Source organism: Dromiciops gliroides, chromosome 2, assembly GCF_019393635.1.
Source record: "Dromiciops gliroides isolate mDroGli1 chromosome 2, mDroGli1.pri, whole genome shotgun sequence".
Classification (NCBI taxonomy): domain Eukaryota; kingdom Metazoa; phylum Chordata; class Mammalia; order Microbiotheria; family Microbiotheriidae; genus Dromiciops; species Dromiciops gliroides.
Genome location: NC_057862.1, coordinates 391,281,709 through 391,302,787, shown reverse-complemented (window position 1 = coordinate 391,302,787; position 21,079 = coordinate 391,281,709). Strand labels below are relative to the sequence as shown.

The 21,079-nt window shown below is 40.3% G+C and overlaps 1 protein-coding gene across 3 annotated transcripts in view; it reads left to right on the top strand.

The window, feature by feature from the left end:
• PTPA (protein phosphatase 2 phosphatase activator) overlaps positions 1-21,079 on the top strand; it is a 35,649-nt gene that overhangs the window by 4,177 nt on the left and 10,393 nt on the right. For 2 of the 3 annotated variants that reach the window (XM_043981988.1, XM_043981987.1), the window contains exons 3-9: positions 92-189; positions 2,692-2,778; positions 13,982-14,107; positions 15,329-15,446; positions 17,747-17,846; positions 18,800-18,924; positions 19,996-20,096. In XM_043981988.1, coding sequence (XP_043837923.1) covers positions 92-189; positions 2,692-2,778; positions 13,982-14,107; positions 15,329-15,446; positions 17,747-17,846; positions 18,800-18,924; positions 19,996-20,096 — 755 coding nt within the window. The remainder of the gene's footprint in view (positions 1-91; positions 190-2,691; positions 2,779-13,981; positions 14,108-15,328; positions 15,447-17,746; positions 17,847-18,799; positions 18,925-19,995; positions 20,097-21,079) is intronic. The other variant, XM_043981986.1, reaches the window with a different exon arrangement.

Genomic DNA, 21,079 nt, shown 5'->3' with positions numbered 1-21,079 from the left:
TAGGGAGTTAAGACTAGGAGGTATTAGAGCTGGAGAAACAATTTGACCTCCTGATTCAGAAGTTATTTGCTTTTTCTTTTTCTTCATTTAGACTCTTTGGAGGAGACTCCTCCTACTACTCATAACTTCATGATTCCAAAGAAGGAGATAAATACAGTTCCTGACATGGGCAAGTGGAAACGGTCTCAGGTACAAGTGGGAAGAGTTGGTGGGGGAAGTACTTCATGTTTCAGAAGCTATTCTGTAGGGTCAGAACTGAAATGGGGCTGTGATTCTATTCTGAGAAATCATTTTTCTTTGTATACAGGGTCTTGTGTGTAGATAGGGGAATTCAGGTCCCAGCCCTACTCGCCTATAGAGTCTGGACCATCTAAACATTAATTTGTTGTTGTTCAGTTGTGTCCGACTTTTCATAACCCCATTTGGGGTTTTCTTGGCAAAGATATTGGAGTGGGTTTTTATTTTTGGTGAGACAATTGGGGTTAAGTGACTTGCCCAGGGTCACACAGCTAGTAAGTGTCAAATGTCTGAGGCTGGATTTGAACTCAGGTACTCCTGACTCCAGGGCCAGTGCTTTATCCACTGAACCACCTAGCTGCCTTGATACTGGAGTGTTTTGCTATTTCTTTCTCCAGCTATTTTACAGATGAGGAACTGAGGTAAACAGGGTGAAGTGACTTGTCCAGGGTCACACAGCTAGTAAATAAGTGTGTTGGGCTGGATCTGAACTCACAAAGAGGAGTCTTCTTGACTCCAGGCCTGCTGTTCCATACATTGTGCCACCTATCTGTCCTAAGCATTAGGAGAGAAACCATTATTTTATAGTCTACAGGAAAAGTACTCACATAATCTTTTTATTTTTCTTTTTTTAGTGTGGCAATTGGGGTTAAGTGACTTGCCCAAGGTCACACAGCTAGTAAGTGTTAAGTGTCTGAGGTCGGATTTGAACTCAGGTCCTCCTGACTCCAGGGCTGGTGCTCTATCCACTGTGCCACCAAGCTGCCCCCTCACATAATTTTTTATAGAAGGTCTTTTGGTCATGGGACCAGGAAATGTGCCTGGTTCTCATGAGCCATTACTTGCATTTTGTTTAATTTGCTGAATTAGTGTATGAGAAGCTAAATGATGGAGGTCTGGGTTCTTTGCTTTCTTTTTGGAGTTTTGAAAAGTAGAAGGCTTGGTTTCTCTTGGCCTGAATATAACCTGAAGTTAAAATCTTAGGTAAGCCATTTGGTAGACCTCTTCAACACCTAAATTGGTTTCTTCACTTGTTAAGTACTGAATGGCATCATTTTTTTTAGGGCAGGGTGAGCCTCTTTCAATTGTCAAGTCTCTGGAGATCTTGGCTGATATGCAAATGATGTTAGGTTTTTGTGGATTAGTAGGGAAGAGGAACAGTTATTTTACTAGTGTTTATTGTCAGTCACCAGCTCTTTGTGGAGATGTTGTAATGATTATCTGTTATTCTTGGAATCGTATTCTACTCTGTAAAGCTATTTATTTTGGGCACAAGAAGGAAGTTGTGTGGCTGTATCACAGCCTGACTCTTATTCTCTCTATAGGTTATATTAAGTGGATCTGGACTAGGATGTTAGGAACTTGAATCAGTTTCAAGATTATTTCTTTGAGTGTAGATCAAGATTAATGGAAGGGCCCTGCAGACATAATATTCACAAACACATGCCCTCATTTTTTGCTGTAGAAGTTCCCAGAGATGTGTGGGATAAGAGGAAATCTTTGAGTCTGATGATGACATGCACCTTCTTTTTTTGCTTCACTTATTTCTCACTGTGTTTTTTAGACTTTAATTCTTATTCCATAAGCAGGAGGGAAATTCTGACTTAGAAGATTGCCTGGGTACATTTAATCTTTGCCTTAGCACTTGATTGTTAGTGGGATGTATGCTCAGACAATTGGATCCATGGTGTTCCTTGAGGAAGGAAGTTTTTTGGGGAGAGTTTTTATAGAAATCTACCAGACTGGCTTGTAGATTTTTTCCCAGGTTGTTATTTTATTATTGGTCAAAGAGGATTAGGAATCCTACCTTCCTAGATGATTATTTGTCAGCCCAAAGTGCTGTTGGAGAAGCAACTCAGTGTCTGGGGGATGAGGGAAGAAAGAGTGAGAGAAAAAAAGGCATCAAAGGGGCAGGCAGTAGGTGATGATTAATTACCTTTAATAATTTTTTCAGTAACTTCTTAGGCATGTCATAGGTTTCTTATCCTTGTGATAGCTTTAACCTTTAGATTTTGGGTAATATGGGGAACATAGAAAGAAACTTGAAATGTGTGGGTAGAAGAGCCTGGTACTGGTTTGATGACAATAGGAGACTGCTTTTCTACTCTTTGTGAGAAGTAGCCTCTGCCTCATCCAACCTTTATGGGATGGGCTAAAGAGAAGATCAAAAACAAATATAGAGTTGTTGCAGGGCCTGGGTTGGGGGAGGGGGTCATGTGGTATGTATGTCTGAATGAGTTTGTCAAACAGTGTCCACTGAAGGAATTTGTATTTTGTAGAGAACCTAGAGTTGAGAGTCTGGCAGGTGGGGATAGATGATGTGTTAGTCTCTGCAACCAGGGTTTAAGAGCCTTGGTGCATGTGTGATGTATGCTGAGAGCTGAGAAATAATCCTTAGAAGCCTTCATGTTAGGTTCAAGGTGATAGGGCTGATTCCCTTTTTTTCCTCTGCAGGCATATGCAGATTACATTGGCTTCATTCTCACCTTAAATGAAGGGGTTAAGGGGAAGAAGTTAACCTGTGATTACAAAGTTTCTGAGGTAGGAGAAATCAATTTCTATGCCATTTGAAGGCAGTTTGTTTTTCCAGGGGTGGGGCAAGGGGCTTGGGGGTTGGAATGGGGTGGGGTGGAGGTTGTAGTGGGAAAGTCCATTTATGATATAGAGTTTCTATATGAGGTGCCTTGGATGTTACAATTCTATAGGCTGTTTTGCCCTCGTGATTTGTAATTATTTCCACTGGTTGGGTCCTGGGCCTGCCACAGCCTCTCTGTTACCTTTACCCCATGTTTCCCCAGGACATCTTTCATCATGTCCTAAGATATTTAGGCCAAAGCTGAGTTCTAATTGCTCAGCACTAGCAGTTTTACATCTGCTGCCTTCCTTAGTCTGTATTGGGTAAGACTAGTTCATGCTTATGCTACAGCTTCCCCACTTATCCTGCAGATAAACAAATTTCCCATTATTGGGAGAGAAATAGGTAGCCTGCTTAGCCATAAAATGCCCTTGATTCCTATGTATTGAATGGCTTTCTGAAATGTATAGGTCCCCTGACTTAGTCAGGCTGAGAAGAGTTAGGCCAACTGTTCTGACAGTGAGCTAGTTGGACTGGTATTAGAGCTGGTTTTTCCCCCCATCCCCACCAGCATCTCTTTAAGCCTAGGGGCTGTGGCTTTATGTCGAATTAACATCTTTTGATATAACCATTACCTTGGGGGAAGTGGTATAGTTAGATAGACTTAAAGTCAGGAAACCTGGGTTTGAATTCCTACTTCTCTGAACTTTGGTTTCCTCATTTGTAAAAATTGAGTAATTCTTGTGTTACTTTCTATCACCCTACCTGTGAGGAACATGTTTTATAAATCTTAAAGTGGGAAGCAGAGCCAAGATGGTGGAGTAAAGGCAGAAGTTCATCTGAGCTCTCCCAATTTTCCCACTGAAAAACTTTAAAATATTGCCTCAAAATGAATTCTGGAGCAGTAGAGCCAACAAAAAGGGTGAAAAAAATTTCTAACCCAAGACAACTTAGGAGGAGAGTAGGAAAGTTCTTTCTCATGGGGGTGAGTGGAGCCCTGGCAAACTAGCAGCAGGCTTTGGAGGCAACTGAAGTGGCTGGGATAGAAGCTTCAGGAGCTCCCAGCCCACACAGACAGTAAAAGTGGGGAAGGGGAGTTGACTGCTGGTCAGAAGGAGACTACAGGGGACCCTTTGCTTACAGTAGCTGCTAGATTCTGTTGCGTTGCCCAGATGCAGTTCTGGGTCTTAGTCCTAGGGAGAGGAAGAGCAGGGACCCTGGTTACAGTTCCAGGGTAGAAAAAAAAAGCTTGTGAGTGCTCCTAGACCAGAGCACAGGTAAGCAGAGCACTGACCACACCTCTTCTTAGATCATACCATCTTGAACAATGCCCAAAGGGCTATAGGACTGTACATATCCTTTGACCCAGCAATACCACTACTAGGTCTGTATCCCAAAGAGATCATGGAAAAGGGAAAAGGACCCACATGTACAAAAATATTTATAGCAGCTCTTTTTGTGGTGGCAAAGAATTGGAGATCAAGGTTATGCCTATCAGTTGGGGAATGGCTGAACAAATTGTGGTATATGAATGTAATGGAATACTGTTGTGCCATAAGAAATGATGAGCAGATGGATTTTAGAAAAAACTGGAAAGATTTATATGAGCTGATGAAACTGAGTGAAGTGAGTAGAACCAGGAGAACATTGTATGCAGTAACAGCGACATCCTGTGAGATCAACTGTGAAGGCCTTGGCTTTTCTCAGCAGTGCAACGAATCCAGTACAATTCCAAAAGACTTATGGATGGAAATGCTCTCCACAATCAAAAACAGATCTATGGGAGGGGCAGCTAGGTGGCGCAGTGGATAGAGCACTGGCCTGGAGTCAGGAGGACCTGAGTTTCAAATTCGGCCTCAGACACTTAACACTTACTAGCTGTGTGACCCTGGGCAAGTCACTTAACCCCAATTGCCTCACTAAAATAAATAAGTAAAAAAATTTAAAAAAACAAAAAAAACCCAGATCTATGGAGTTTGAATGCAGATCACAGTTTACTATTTTCACTTTATTTCTTGTTATTTTTTCTTTCTTGTGGTTTTTCACTTTTGTCCTGATTCTTCTTTTACAACACGACTAATATGGAAATATGTATAACATGATTGTACATATATAACTTATATCTGATTGCTTGCTTCTTGGGAAGGGGGGATGGAAGGGAGGAAGAGGGAAAAATTTGGAACTCCAAAATCTTTTTTTTTAAATCATAAAAAATATATTTATTATTTTCTCGTTACATGTAAAGACATTTTTCAACATTTGTTTTTATAGGATTTCAAGTTATATATGTACAATCATATTAAACATTTTTCTGCATTAGTCATACTGTGAAAGAAGAATCAGAACAAAAGGGAAAAACAGTTAAAAAAAAGTAGAAACAGTATGGTTCAGTCTGCATCCAGATTCCAAAGTTCTTTTTTCTGGATGTGGAGAGCATTTTTCATCATGAGTCCTTTAGAACTGTGTTGGATCATTGCATTGCTGAGAAGTTAAACTATCACAGTGGATCATCTCACAATGTTGCTTTTACTGTGTACAATGTTCTCCTGGTTCTGCTCACTTCACTCAGCATCAGTCCATTTAAGTCTTTGCAGGTTTTTCTGAAATCTGCTTGCTCATCATTTCTTAGAGTACAATGGTATTCCATTACATTCATATACCACAACTTGTTCAGCCATTCCCCAATTGATAGGCATCCTCTCGATTTCCAATTCTTTGCCAATACAAAGAGAACTGCTATAAATATTTTTGTACTTGTGAATCCTTTTCCCTTTTTTATGATATCTTTGGAATATAGACCTAGTAGTGGTATTATTGGGTCAAAGGACATACACAACCCTGGAAAATAAAATAAAATACTACACACAAAAAGATCATACCACCTTGGAAGATTTGAAAACTTATAAACTCTCTGAACTAGTTCTGAAAACAGCAAAATGAAAAACCTGAGCCTTGGGACATTGCCTCTTCCACCCTAGGGAGCAGAGCCCAACTTTAACATAAAGTTAAAAGTCAAGAAAAAGGCTGGACAAAGAACAAACATTTTTTAAAAAGTACCTGACCACAGAAAGTTACTATGGTGACAGGGAAGATTAAAACACAAACTCAGAAGACAACAATGTCAAAATAGCTTTGTGCAAAAACTATAGTTTTATGGGTCTTCATTTACCTTTACTCCAGTTAGCAGACACAATTAACTCAAGGCAAGACATTTACTAAGTGGCATACTACAGCAGCAATACAAAAACATTTCTTCAAAAACCTGGGATTCTCCCTCAAATATATACAGGGCTAGAAGCTAGAACTGAGACTCTGTTTTATCCTGGTATCTGAGCCACACTATTGCTGCTTGCTTCTTTTCTAACTTTTAGGAAAGTTAGATACTATAGACCTCTGGATAATATTAAATGGGATTAGAAAGGACCATACCTATTTCTCATCTGTTTTTGGCATCTTAAAAAAAACAACAACTGACCATGTTTTAGGCCATAAAAATCCCACAAATAAATGTAGAAAAAAAGAAAACCCCCCCAGCTATGTACAAAGCCTCAAAGAAAAATGTTAATTGGTCTCAAAAAGGATTGCTGGAAGATCTTTTTATTTATTCATCCATTTATTCATTCATCTATTTATTTATTTATTCATCCATTCATCTGTTTATTCATTCTTTTTTTTTTTTTTTTTTTTGCGGGGCAATGGGGGTTTAAGTGACTTGCCCCAGGGTCATGCAGCTAGGACATGTCAAGTGTCTGAGGCCGGATTTGAACTCAGGTAGTCCTGAATCCAGGGCCAATGTTTATCACTGTGCACCTAGCCACCCCCTCTTCATTTATTTTTGCTGGAGATCTTAAAAAGGATTTAAAAAAATCAATATAAGAGAGGTAAAGGAAAAATTGGAAAAGAAATGAGAGTAAAAATCATGAAAAAATGTCAACACCATGGTAGAGGAGGAACAAAAACATACTGAAGAAAATAACACTTAAAAAAACAGAATAGGTTAAATTGTAAGAGGTACAAAATCACCAAAGAAAAGAACTTAAAAAAGCAGAATTGGCCAGATGGAAGGGGGGAGTACAAAAGCTCACTGAAGAAAATAATGCGCTTAAAAATTAGAATTGGGCAAGTATAAGAGAATGACTCCATGAGACATCAAAAGACAATAAAACAAAGTCAAAAGAATGACAATGTGAAATATCTCACTGGAAAAATAAATGTCCCTCAAAATACATCAACGAGAGATAATTTAAGAATTATTGGATGGGCAGCTAGGTGGCGCAGTGGCTAAAGCACTGGCCCTGGATTCAGGAGGACCTGAGTTCAAATCTAGCCTCAGACACTTGACACTAGATGTGTGACCTTGGGCAAGTCACTTAACCCTCATTGCCCCGCCCCCCCAAAAGAATTATTGAACTACCTGAAAGGAGCCTAGACTTCATATTTCAAGAAATTATGCAGAAAAACTGCCCTGATATCTTAGAACCAGAGGGTAAAATAGAAATTGAAGAAATCCACTGATCATTCCCTGAATGATATCCCAAAATGAAAAGTCCCAGGAATATTATAGCCAAATTCCAGAGCTCCCAGGTCAGGGAGAAAGTCTTGAAAGAACCTAGAGAGAAACAATCCAAATATCATGGAGCCACAGGATAACACAGGCTTTAGTAGCTTCTACATTAAAAGATCAGAAGACTTGAAATATGATATTCCACGGGGCAGAGGAGCTAGGATTACAAAAAAGAATCATCTAGCCAGCAAAACCGATCATAATACGTCATGGAGAAAAATGGATATTTAATGAAATAGAGAATTTTCAAGTATTCCTGATGCAAAACCCAGAGCTGAATAGAAAATTTGACTTTCAAATATAAGTTGTGTGTATGGATCGTGGATAATATGGGTGAAGAGTTGGTTAACAGAATCCTAAGAAGGCAAAACAGAAAAGAAAAATCATAAGGGATTCAATAAGGTTAAACATTTTACATTCCTACATGGGAAGTTGATACTTGTAACTACTGAAAACTTTATCATTATTAGGGCAGTTAGAAGGAGTATACATAGAGGATCTAGATGTGAGTTGATTATGATGGGATGATGAGAAAGAAGGATTCACTGGGAGATGAGGGAGGGGAGAGGTAGAATGGGGGTAAATTATCTCACATAAAAGAGATTCGAAAGAAATTTTACAGTGGAGATGGGGTGGTGGCAGCAGGCACACTTGAACCTTACTACTTTCTTCAGAATTGGCCCAGAGAAGGAATAACATACCAATTCAGTTGGGTATAGAAATCTATCTTACCCTACAGGGAAGTAGAAGGGAAATAAGACTAAGAGAACGGAGGGGGGCTGATAAAAGGGAGGGCATATTGGAGGAGGTGGTAGTCAGAGGGAAAACATTTTTGAGGAGGGACAAGGTAAAAAGTGGAAGAAAGAGAGAGAGAATATGAATGAGAAGGAATGAGATTGGAGGGAAATATACAGTAATTTTGACTAAGTGGGATGAAGTTACCTATAAAAGGGAAATGGATAGCAGAGTGAATTAAAAACCAGAATCCTACAAAAATTGGGGGAAAATTTTTATAGCAAAGTTCTTTGATAAAAGCCTCATTTCTCAAATATATAGAAAACTGAGTCAAATTTATAAGAATAAGAGCCATCCTCAGTTGATAAATGACCAAAGGATCTGAACAGGCAGTTTTTAGAAAAATAAATCAGAGCTATCTATAGTCATATACAAATACTCTAAACCACTATTGATTAGAGAAATGCAAATTAAAACAACTCCAAGTTGCCACCTCACACCTATATCAGATTGACTAATATGACAGAAAAGGAAAATGACATTTTAGGGGATATGGAAAAATTGGTACACTAATGTGCTGTTGGTGGAGTTGTGAACTGATCCAACCATTCTGTTGAATTAAACCTATTTGTATGTTATGTATGCAAGCATGTTCTTTTTTTGTTTTGTTTTGTTTTTGTTTTTTTGGTGGGGAAGTGAGGGTTAAGTGACTTACCCAGGGTCACACAGCTAGTAAGTGTCAAGTGTCTGAGGCCAGGATTTGAACTCAGGTCCTCCTGAATCCAGGGCTGGTGCTTTATCCACTGAGCCACCTAGCTGCCCTTGATCCAACCATTCTGGAGAGCAAATTGAAACTAGGCCCAGCAGGGTATAGAACTGTGGCATACCCTTTGACCCAGAAATACCTCTGTATCCCAAAAAGATTTTTTTAAAAAGGGAAAGGTCCTATTTGTACAAAAATATTTATAGCAGCTCTTTTTGTGGTGACAAAGACTTGGAAAGTGAGGGGATGCCCATCAATTGGGGAATGCCTGAACAAATTGTGGTATATGATTGTGATGAAATACTATTGTGCTGTAAGAAGTGATGAACAAGATGGTTTTCAAAAAAAACCTGGAAGGGGGGCAGCTAGGTGGCACAGTGGATAAAGCGCTGGCCTTGGATTCAGGAGGACCCGAGCTCAAATCTGGCCTTAGACACTTGACACTTACTAGCTGTGTTACCCTGGGTAAGTCACTTAACCCTCATTGCCCTGCAAAAACAGAACAAAACAAAACCCAAACCAAAAAACTTGGAAAGACATGAACTGATACAGAGGGAAGTGAGCAGAACCAGGAGAATATCATATATAGCAACAGCAATATCTTATGATGATCAATTGTGATTGACTTATCTACTGTCAGTAATACAGAGATCCAAGACAATTAATTCTGAAGGATTTATGATGAAAAAGGCCTTCTTCCTCCAGGGAAAGAACTTGAAGCAGATTGAAGCATACTTTTTTTAAAACTTTATTTTGTTTCATGTTTTTGTCTTGTGTTTTCTTTCACAGTATGACTAATGTGGAACTATGTTTTGCATGACTGCACATGTATAACCTATATCAATTTGCTTGCCTTTCTAACTGGCAGGAGGGAAGGGAGGGAAAAAATTTGGAATTCAAAATTTAAAAAAATGTTTTCACATGTTTTCCAAAAAGAAAAAAAGATAAAAACATCTTCAAGTGCTATATAAATATGAGCTATTATTACTTGGGCTAAGGTCAGCTATAGGGAAGGAGTTAATTAGAGGGGAGCTTTATAATTACTTGAGCAAATCCTTGATTGCCACAGTGCTTTCTGGCCTTGTTTATTGTTAAGACTCCAGTATTAGGTGCTTTTGCATACATTTTCTTTTTCTTAGCTCCAATGTTCTTTCTGATTGAGACCATTCTAGGGATAGAGAGGCAGAGGGAATTTGCTTAGTCTTCAGAGGTATGAGAGCAGCTGGCAAGGACAGCAGGCAGTGTAGCTCACTTTGGGTTGAGGCAGACAAATGGGTGGGTTGTACTACCTGCCTACAGCTATGAAGTAGAATGTTCCCTAATCTCCCTGTATCTTCCCCCAGAGATGGTTGCATTTTGGGACAGGGAAGAATTGGAAAATTACTCTCAAGAAATTGAAAGCAGGAACTATTCATTTTGGTGGGAGGGCCCTTGACTTGTGCTAATTCAGCCTTTCTCCTGGACCCATTCTCTCTGCCTCCAGCTAGACAATAGGCAGTTTGCTCCTTTCAGAGATATCCACAGAAAACATACTGGGAGCCTTTTAATTATTTGATTTAGCTGAGCCAACAGGCTCTAGCTAGCCACCAGTTTGCTCTTACTTAATCCCCTTCAACTCTACTCTGAAGTCCTGAGGCCTAGAGAAAATCCAGGTTTTGTTGGGTCTTTCAGATTGCAATAGCTGTTCTACTTTGTGCTGTGGGAATTGCACAGGGTGAGTTAGGTCTGTTTTCAGACCCTCCCAGTAACCTGGTTCTCTATGCATTGAGGTCTAAACAGCAACTCTTTGAGTTCTTCTTATGGAGGTATTGCATCTTTCCAAGTATGCATAGAGTGAAATTTCCCATCTTTCAAGGGTTCCAAATTTCTTCTCTTTGCAAAGGTGTGTTTTGAAGCAGGGAATATTGTTTATTTCATAAAATCCAACAGGAGGAAATACTAGGTTTATTGAAGTATATACTCTCTAAGTATAACTCAGAGGCTACCAAGGAGTGTCTAGGTATTGACTTTGTTTCTTAGGCAGAGAATCCCTGATTATGTCTAGCTTTCTAAGGTTTACTGCTCATATATACAATATATACAAGCTTCTTACAAACTCATTGATTCTCTGAAAATGCCCTTCCAGCTGATGTATTCATTTTTTATCTCTGGGGCTACTTAAGTTTAGGTATTGCCCACATCTCTGTACATGTTGATTAGCTAGCTCTAGCTTGATTCTAAAATCCATTTCTTTTTTTTTTTTTTTTTAGTGAGGCAATTGGGGTTAAGTGACTTGCCCAGGGTCACACAGCTAGTAAGTGTTAAGTGTCTGAGGCCGGATTTGAACTCAGGTACTCCTGACTCCAGGGCTGGTGCTCTATCCACTGCGCCACCTAGCTGCCCCCTATAATCCATTTCTAATCTACTACTTCTCTATATCTAACATTTAGCTTCACCTGCTTTCTTTAATCTGTGGTTGAGGCCTGTTAGCTTTTCCAACTTTCTTGATGACAGAATTGTTTGTGTACAAATTGTTTTGTCCATATACACTGGGACTTTCCCCTACCCTATGATTATACTTTTCTTTCTTTTTTTTTTTTTTTGGATATTTTTCTTACCATATTCTTCTCATCTCCCTTTCCCTAGATGCTCAGCTAGAAATCTTAGGTTTTCTCTGTTTTTTTATAGCTCAAAATAACCAGAAATCTTCCTATTTTACAGGGTGTCTGAGGTGAAGAATTTGCCTTAAAGAAATTTTCCTCCCAGTGTAGAAGGGGAAGTATATTCTCTGGCTACCTCTATAAAGGACCTTTCCATTTCTCTGTCTTTAGTCTTGGGACCTGAAATGAAAATTCAGATTCTAGTTTTTCCTTTATTGGGCAGCTAGAGAGAGGAATCAGCTACTACTGTAGAGACCTTCAGCCCGTTCCATCACCATACATCTTGACACCTGTTTCTTTCTTATGATGGTTTGGGCAAAAGGGATATGGAGGTTACTTCTTGATTTAATGTTGTTTTTGAGGGAAACTTGGGAGAGCTCAGGCCAATGGAGGTTACTTCTAATAGACTACCTGTATCAGTTGAGGGTGATAATTATTTTGAGCTCAGTGGGATAGGTTTTAAAGGGAACTAGTTATTTCCCTAGATTTATGTTTGTTTTTATTGAGGCCTTTCATTTTTCACATCACTTCCTTCCTTATATACCACCTTCACTGAACTCTCCCTTTTAATAAAGAAAAATAACTAAGCAAAACTACCAAAGGGACTGAGTCTGACAGCACATGCAACAGTCTGCATCTCTAGTTCCTCACATCTGTACTAAGAGGAGGAAGGTGTAATATCATCATCTATTTCCTGGGACCAAAATTGACATTATAATTAATCAGTTTTGTTGACTTTTAGTGTTTTCCTTTACATTACTGTAGTCATTGTGTATATCTTCTCATAGTTCTTATTTGTCTTTGCATCAATTCATACAAATCTTTGTCATGTTTCTTTGAATTCTTTTATCCATCATTTCTTATGGTACAGTATTATTCCATTCTTTTCATATACCAGAATTTGTTTAGCCATTGCCTAGTTGGTCAGTATTCATTTTACTTTCAGTTTTTTTGCTACTAGAAAATGTCAAAGCATCATAAATTTATAGATTTAGAACTGAAAGGGTACCTAAAGGCCATCAAGTCCAACCTTCGCATTTTACAGAGGAGTAAATTGAGAGACAAGTAAAATGATTTGCCTAGGGCCACACATCTAGTAAGTATCTGAGCAGGTATTTGAATTCAGGTCTTCCTGACTCCAAGTCCTGAGCCCTGTCCACTACACCAAGCTACCTTTCTTCATCTATGTCTAGTGTCTAATGCTGTGTGTGTGTGTGTGCACACGCGCGCGCATGTGTATATACATAGCAAGTGTTTAATATATGAATGAATGAATATTAAAATGGAAAGGGGAGGTAATAGAGTCCATATTGTCTCAATTTCCTTTGAGGACAGGAACCCAAAGAAGTGAAGTCATGCCCTCATGGTCACAGAGGTAGCATGTTAGCAAAGCTGAGGTTTGGATCTAGGCTCTCTGACTCCAAATTCAGTGTTCTGTCATACCACACTCAAAGTCCTGCATGTATGCATAAGCTGTGCTTTTAAAGACAACTAAAATAGGCAGTGACATAACCAGGGTTCTTCACTCAATTTGTGATTAGAGTCCTGGAGTCCTGACTCCCTGCCCAGGGCTTTAAAAAACAGTTACCAGCCCTAGTAGGGCTTGCGTGGAGCCATTGATCTTGTTCATTCTATTCCCTGGTTGAAGTATTAGGACAATATTTGTCTCATAAAAGCAATCTTTTTTTAGTAATAAAAATTTTTATTTATAGGTTGGGTTCCAATTCTTATCTTTCCTTCCCTCCTCTACCCCCTTCCTGAGGCAGTAAGCAATCAGATATAGGTTATACATGTACGAATATGTAAAACATTACCCAGTTAGTCATTTTGTATAAGAAAACTTGAATTAGAGAAAAAAAAATGAAAGAAAGTGAAAAACAGCATGCTTTGGTCTGTCTTCCGTCAATATCACTTCTTTCTTTGGAGGTGGATGGTATGTTTCATCATTGTCTTGGATCATTGAATTGCTGAGAATAGTCAAGTCTTTCACAGTTCATCATACAATATTGCTGGCTCTGCACAATGTTCTCTTGGTTCTGCTCGCTTCACTATACATCAGTTCATACAAGTCTTTCCAGGCCTTTCTGTAATCATTCTGCTTGTCATTTCTTATAGCACAATAATATTCCATTACCATCATATACCACAGCTTGTTTAGCCATTCCCCAATTGATGGGCATTCCTTAGATTTCCAATTCTTAGCCACCACAAAAAGAGCTGCTACAAATATGTTTGTACAAACAGGCTTTTTTCTCTTCTTGGGGATGTCTTTGGGATATCATAAAAGCAGGCTGATACGGTGCTTTCTCATTTCTGGAGGGTAGTTTGTGTAGTCTTGGTGCTAATTAGTGTTCTCTTGTGAGTCCATCAGGACCAAGGAGGTGGTTTTTTTTTCCTCTTTGGTAGTTCCTTCCACATCTGATGCTATTGCTTATTGTATTCCATTCTGTCTGTCTTGCTTCATACAGCCCATTAATAAGCTTGTCGCTCTCCTGAACACATTAGACAGATGGATTGATGAGACCCCTCCCATGGATCAGCCCTCCAGATTTGGGAACAAAGCATTCAGGACTTGGTATGCTAAACTTGACCAGGTAAGCATTTCATGGGCACTGGCCTAGTCAGGAGTGGGTGGTGTGAACTGGGATCGAGACCTGTCAGGGATCAGGGTGTCCTGGCAGTTGTCAAGGGGAAAAGGGGCTGTACCCAGATAGTGGGTAAGCTTTAAACTAGGGCAGTCTTTGGGCACGTGGATATAATACAAATCTTCCATTCTTTGGGAAGAGAAAAGTCTTTTAATTTGCTTCAAATTCTTCTTGTTTCTTTTTAAAATGTATTAAGCACTTACTGCATGCTTAATACTGTGTTGAGTATTAGGTAAGATACAAAAGTTAGGACATAATTCTTACCATCATGGAAGTTACAATCTAGGGGATTAAGACAAACATAGATATGCCCAACATTATAGAAATGAATTCGAGGGGCAGCGAGGTGGTGCAGTGGATAAGGCACTGACCCTGGATTCAGGAGGGCCTGAGTTCAAATCCGGCCTCAGACACTTGACGCTAGCTCTGTGACCCTGGGCAAGTCACTTTAACCCTCATTGCCCTGCAAAAAAAGAAAGAAAAAAATGAATTTGAGAATTTTAAAGTAAAGTGCTATGTGATATCTTAGGGGAAAGTTGTAGAGAAGGTGGCATTTGACTTGAGCTTTAACAGTTAAAAAGGTAGGCATTTTAGGCATAGGATTTTGCATAAATAAAGGTATAGAAGGTTTTGGAATATTTGGGAGTAGAGAGGTTCATTTTGAATGGCACATATAAGGCATGAAATAATGAAAAGACTGGAAAGGTCACATTGTGGAAAGCCTTGAACACCAGACAAAGGAGTTTGTGCTTCAATCAGAAAGTAGAGTCTTCTTACCTTCTGGAGTAAGGGAGTGGAGGCTTTATAGCAGAATTCTCTTACTTTAGCCTGAGAAAGGACAGAAGTCCCTTCTAAAGCTAGTCTTTTTGTTCACTATTTCAGTCATGCACCGAATCAGCTCTCCTTAATGTGTCAATGAGGGCTCCTTTTCTGTGCTGTTTTCACAGCTTCTCTCCTTTGGACTCAGGAGAGGCTGCCATTTATAATGACCAAGCAGGGGAGTGGGGCAGAGGTGTAGAGGCTAGCCATCTACTGGGGAGACAAGTGAAATTGATGGTGGATGCTTTTTTCCCCTCTACCCCCCTGACTTTCTTTACTTTCATATTTTTCAGCTGCCCATTCTGAATGCTGAGCAATATGGTCCTAATTTTCTCTATCTTGTTTCATCAGGAAGCAGAAAATCTCGTGGCCACAGTGGTCCCTGGCCATCTGGCAGCTGCTGTACCTGAGGTGGCCCTTTACTTAAAGGAATCAGTGGGAAACCCTACCCGAATTGATTATGGCACAGGTAATTTACTCTTGCCTGGTCAAGGGTTTTGGGTGGTGGGAGGAGGTGATTATTTCGCTTTTTCTTTGCCTTTTTTTGCTTGTTTTTGGCTGTTCTACTGTCATCCTTGGTAAGCAGGAGTCCCAGAAGTTTTTGTAGCTTGTGTCTGTGAAATGTAGCCTTTATGAAATTTGCTATATTCTAGAAATGAAAAGCTTTGGAGAAGAACAGCGTTTTGAGTTTGAGAATAGCACATGGCTTGTGTGGTGTTAGTTTGGTCCACTAGGGGAAGTGCTGCCCCAAATAGGAATCCCTGATACTTTGTTTTTTCTGTTTTCCCTTCAAGATGGATCTGTGTTACTCTTACTGTGTGTTGCTTGTGTTTCTTTTCCTCAGCATCTACAGGTAGAGTTCTGTAGAGCTCTGCAAACTTCTTACAGGGCTGGTTTGCTCTTGGGGCATGTTCTTGGTATCCTTGCATTTTGATAACTGCTTTCCCTGAGGTTCTCTGTCTTCTTGACCTGTGTTATTGGGTTCCTTTTGGGGCTTCCAGGCTGACTTTGACCTTATGAAGAAGGTGTGTTTGGTCACCATAAAAGAAGTGTATTTTTCATGCCAGGTACCCTTGTACCCAGGGAAACTTAGAAGAAACGGATTTGTCTGTCTTCTCCATTCTGAAATGTACAGCTGGGGCAGCTAGGTGGCACAGTGGATAAAGTGCTGGCCCTGGATTCAGGAGGACCTGAGTTCAAGTTTGGCCTCAGACACTTGACACTTATTAGCTGTGTGACCCTGGGCAAATCACTTAACCCTCATTACCCCAACCAAAAAAAAAAACTCAGCTGAAATGTACAGCCATGTACGCTCCTTGTGGTAGCAGTAGCTAAGGCCTCTGGCTTTGGCCAGTACCTAGGTTTTAAAGCAAGAGTTTGAGAAAATCCAATTAGGCCTTGGGCTCCTGAGTACATTTTGTCTTGACTTGTTCTCTAGATGGAGGGAATACTTAATAATTGCTTTGAATTGTACATTTGGGAGGATTTAACCAAGACCAAAAATTAAAGACTCCAGGTAAACAAGATGGCTATGTGTGCTTTTTCAAGTCTCTGTTTTTTGAGCATTGCCATAGTCGATGGTTGGTTGAGGCTTTGACTGGGTTGAGTTCAGTGCAGCTGAATGATATTTATTGAGGACTTAAAATGTGTTAGTTCCTAAAGAAAACACATTCTGCTAACAACAACAACATTTATATAATGCCTACTCTGTGCCAGGCACCATGCTAAGTGCTTTACAAATATTAACTCATTTGATCTTCACAACAGCTCTGGGAGGTAGATGCTGTACTGAGGCAAACAGATTAGGTGGCTTGCCCAAAGTCATGCAGCTAGTAAGTGTGTGAGGCTAGATTTGAACTTGGGTCTCCAGGCCCAGCGCATCACCTAACTGCCTAAAACAAAGTAGAAAATTGTCTGTCTCTGTGTGTGTGTGTGTGTGTGTGTGTGTGTGTGTAAACATAGCAAATAATCAGCAGGGAATTTAGTGTTGCTCTTGAGGTTGAACTTGTCTAGGCAAAGCCCTGCCAATTAGCAGTTGATTTTGATCTGGTCAGCTCAACCTGCTGTGTAGATGGTGGGGAATGGAGAGAAGAGAGTTCTCAGTATTTAATACAGGTTGAATTGTATATGTCTGATAATATGCAGTTCTATCTTTTTTCTTTTCCTTCCTTCCTTCCTTCCTTCCTTCCTTCCTTCCTTCCTTCCTTCCTTCCTTCCTTCCTTCCTTCCTTCCTTCCTTCCTTCCTTCCTTCCTTCCTTCCTTTCCTTCTTCCTTCCTTCCTGTTTTCTTTCTTTCTTTTTTTTTTAGTGAGGCAATTGGGGTTAAGTGACTTGCCCAGGGTCACACAGCTAGTAAGTGTTAAGTGTCTGAGGCTGGATTTGAACTCAGGTACTCCTGACTCCAGGGCCAGTGTTCTATCCACTGCGCCATCTAGCTGCCCCCTCTTTCTTTCTTTCTTTCGTTCATTCATTCATTCTTTCTTTCCTTCCTTCCTTCCTCCCTCTCTCCTTCCTTCTTCCTTCCTTCCCTAATACCCCAGATATATTTAGGAATAGGTTTACAACACTAGTAGAGCTAGAAAAGGCCTAATCCATTTTGGGTGGAGAAGAGCCTGTATGAGATCTAGATTCTAACTCAGTGTATTCCCTTTGGAGGAAGATACCTATTTGTTTATCTTTTGGGGACAGTTTAGGAGGGCAAGAAGAAATCCATATGGAAGCTGTGGTCTCCTTCAACCTGTGTTGTTTTTTTCCCTTTGCCTCTTTCAGGTCATGAAGCAGCCTTTGCTGCCTTCCTTTGCTGTCTCTGCAAGATTGGGGTCCTCAGGGTAGATGACCAAATGGCCATCGTCTTCAAAGTATTTAACCGGTGAGGGAAAGGCGGGATGGGCCTGGTGGGAGTGGAGTTTGTTTTGTTTCCATGCTATTATGGTGGAGCCTAGGGATAAAGAGCTAGGGAGCTCTACTAAGCAGTCTGATGGCTGTGCTGCTCTTCTTATCCTCCTCATACCTTCCCTAGATCGCTTAGTTTTTCAGGTTTTCTGTAAAACTTCATTCTGCTGATAGAGTTTAGTTATCTCCCAAGTAAATAGATGCCAAAGAAAGGTTGAAGAAATTCCTTACCAATGGTCTTTTGTCCCCTAGTAGTATCTTAGCAAGCTTGAGCAGGAGTCCTCAGTGCTTTATTCCAAATGTTAATGTCACATATTCTCTGACCCACTGCGAAGTAGTCACGGCCCTGAGCAGTTTAAGAATAGCATTCTCTCCACTTTAGAAGGTAAGGTACTGGGGGCGGCTAGGTGGCGCAATGGATAGAGCACCGGCCCTGGATTCAGGAGTTCCTGAGTTCAAATCCGGCCTCAGATACTTGACACTTACTAGCTGTGTGACCCTGGGCAAGTCACTTAACCCCCATTGCCCCGCAAAAAAAAAAAAAAAAAAGAAGGTAAGGTGCTTCTCAGGAACATCAAAGATTGATGAAGTAGATGGGGATATAATGCTAGAAGGGACCTCTACAGACTAGTCTAACTTTTTTATTTTATAGATGAAGGAACTGAGGTCCAGAGAATTTGACTTGGCCAAGGTCATCTAGGAAGTCAGTGGCAGAGCCGGGATTAGGGTTTAGGTGGCCTGACCTAAGGTACAGGCCTTTCTTCAATACCATGAATTCTCAATGTGTAAAAGTAAGACAGACTTTTTACATGGAGATTTTAATCAAAATGGGAACTACTTGCTCCCAAGCTATCTCTTTCACGCCTTTGTTCTTTGGTATAGAAGGCTTGAGAATCTGTCTTGTACTTTTCCCTGTCTTTTTCACCTCAGGTACCTTGAAGTTATGAGGAAACTTCAGAAAACCTACAGGATGGAGCCAGCAGGAAGCCAAGGAGTGTGGGGTCTAGATGACTTCCAGTTTTTGCCCTTCATCTGGGGCAGTTCTCAGCTTATAGGTACCAAAGAAGACTCTTCCTCCCTCTAGCCCATCTTCCTGTACTCCCTCTCTTCCTTTCTCTTTCCCCTTATACCTCCTGTCTACTTGGCAGCCAGTGACAGCTTGTGAACCAGGGCATTAAATCAGCTCTTGACTGAGGCTGTTTGTTGTTGACCTTATGCTGTGAGCGGGTGTGGTGATGCCATGGGAGAGGGAGGTAGAGCACTACAGAGATAATGGGAAGTGACAAGGACTGAAGGAGCAAGGCTTCTTCCATACAACTTAATGAGTTGATGTGAAATTTAGACCCCAGCTCCTGGCAGCAGCTGTGGTATTTTTATATTTAAAATGAGGGATACTCTTGGCTTAGTGACCAGTAAGATCTAATGTCATCCTCTGTTATTGAGCAATATGCAGAGTCCATCAGAAAAATGTCATTCCCTCTTCCTTCCCTGCCCCCCACCCTGAACCCCAGGACTCTTTTGTTTTTCTTAGCACAAGTCAGCTCCTGATTTGTTAAGGTCCTTGTCAAACCCAAGGTAAGGCATACTTTGACTCCCAACTTCTGGGTCCACTCATCTTGACCAAGCGAGAATTGAAGAAAAGGGCAGGTCTGCTTTATTTTCTGTTTTGCTTGGAGTGAATCAAATGCAAATTACATGTCTAGGTTAGCTACTGATTCTTTGGAGTCCATTGTGTTCTCTACTTGTCTCTGATAAGCAGATAGGTGATGAAGTAGATACAGCACTGGATCTGGAGTCAGAAAGACCTGGGTTCAAATTCAGCCTCATAATTTTACTCGGCTGTGTGACGCCGAGCAAGTCGTAACCTCTGTTTGCCTTAGTTTCCTCATCTGTAAAAATGAGAATAATAATAGCACCTACCTTCCAGGGTTGTTGTGAGGATAAAATGAGATCATATTTATAAATTATTTTGTAAACCTTAAAGTGCTATATAAATGCTGGCTATCATCATTATTATTATTATTTGTAGCTGGGCTGTAGAATTAGGTACAATATATGACTGTAATTGAGGAGTACGTAGTTTCAAGGGCTAGTTTCTTCACTATGAGGTTTTCTACCTTTCTTAGAACATCCATACCTGGAGCCTAGGCACTTTGTGGATGAGAAAGCAGTGAATGAGAATCACAAGGACTACATGTTCCTGGAATGCATCCTATTTATTACTGAGGTGAGGAGGACTATGGTTTTCTTTTTGGGGGTAGAGAGAATGTGTAGATGACATTCTCCAATTTAGAGTCCCTATGTCTGAACCTTCTTGGGGACGGACCTAAGGGAAACATGACCCTTCATAAAGATGAGCTTTGGTACTAAAATAGGGGATAGATTTAATCTGAGGAGCCATGGTATCTGTTCCTAGGGAGTAAAGAAAAGTACTTTATGGAGAAAGAAAACCCAAAAAAGCCATTTCCAGCTTCCCCTTCAATGATCACATCATGATTTTATGGTGGGCATAAACCTAATGAGAACATGTAACATATAACATGTAACAGAATCTAGTGAGGTTATTCCAAATGTTTCCATTCTCATTGTAGGGCCATAATTTCTTACACTTCTACAGTTAGTTTTTTTTTTTCTTCTTCAAAAAAACATAAGGAGAAGTGGGGAGCTTCTTGTACACACATATGCCTGGAAGACCTGGCATCTACTAAATGCCTTCTAGCTTCAGGCCCATGTGCTTTCTAGATTGACAGAATGTTACACATCGTCACTATTCTTGTGGCTTATATCCCACTTAACCCCTCTTCAGTCTTAGCTTTTTAGGAATGGACATTGGTTGGTCTGTAATACAAAAGTTACTCTGTGAGTGTCATTAAGCTCTGGCCCCTTCAGAAATCAGAGGTTAAAAAAAGGAAAGACTTCTTCTCTCTCTCCCGCCCCCCTCCCCAAGAAAAAAGAATGTGGAGTTGATGGCTGCTTGGCCAGTTTTTCATTCCAGGAGCTGTGCTTTTGGTATTGTAGTGGGACCAAGGTCATTGGGGTTGGGGAGACCTAGATGAGAGGACTCAGGTACTGCCTGGCTTGCTGCTTTGAGAGATAGTCACATGTTTTTGCTTGTGTTTAAAGTGGAAATGAGAATGTCTATGAAAGTAGAAATTGCAAATGAGAAGAGCTAGGATAGGAGAATTCAGTTGTGTTTTGTAGAAGGATCTT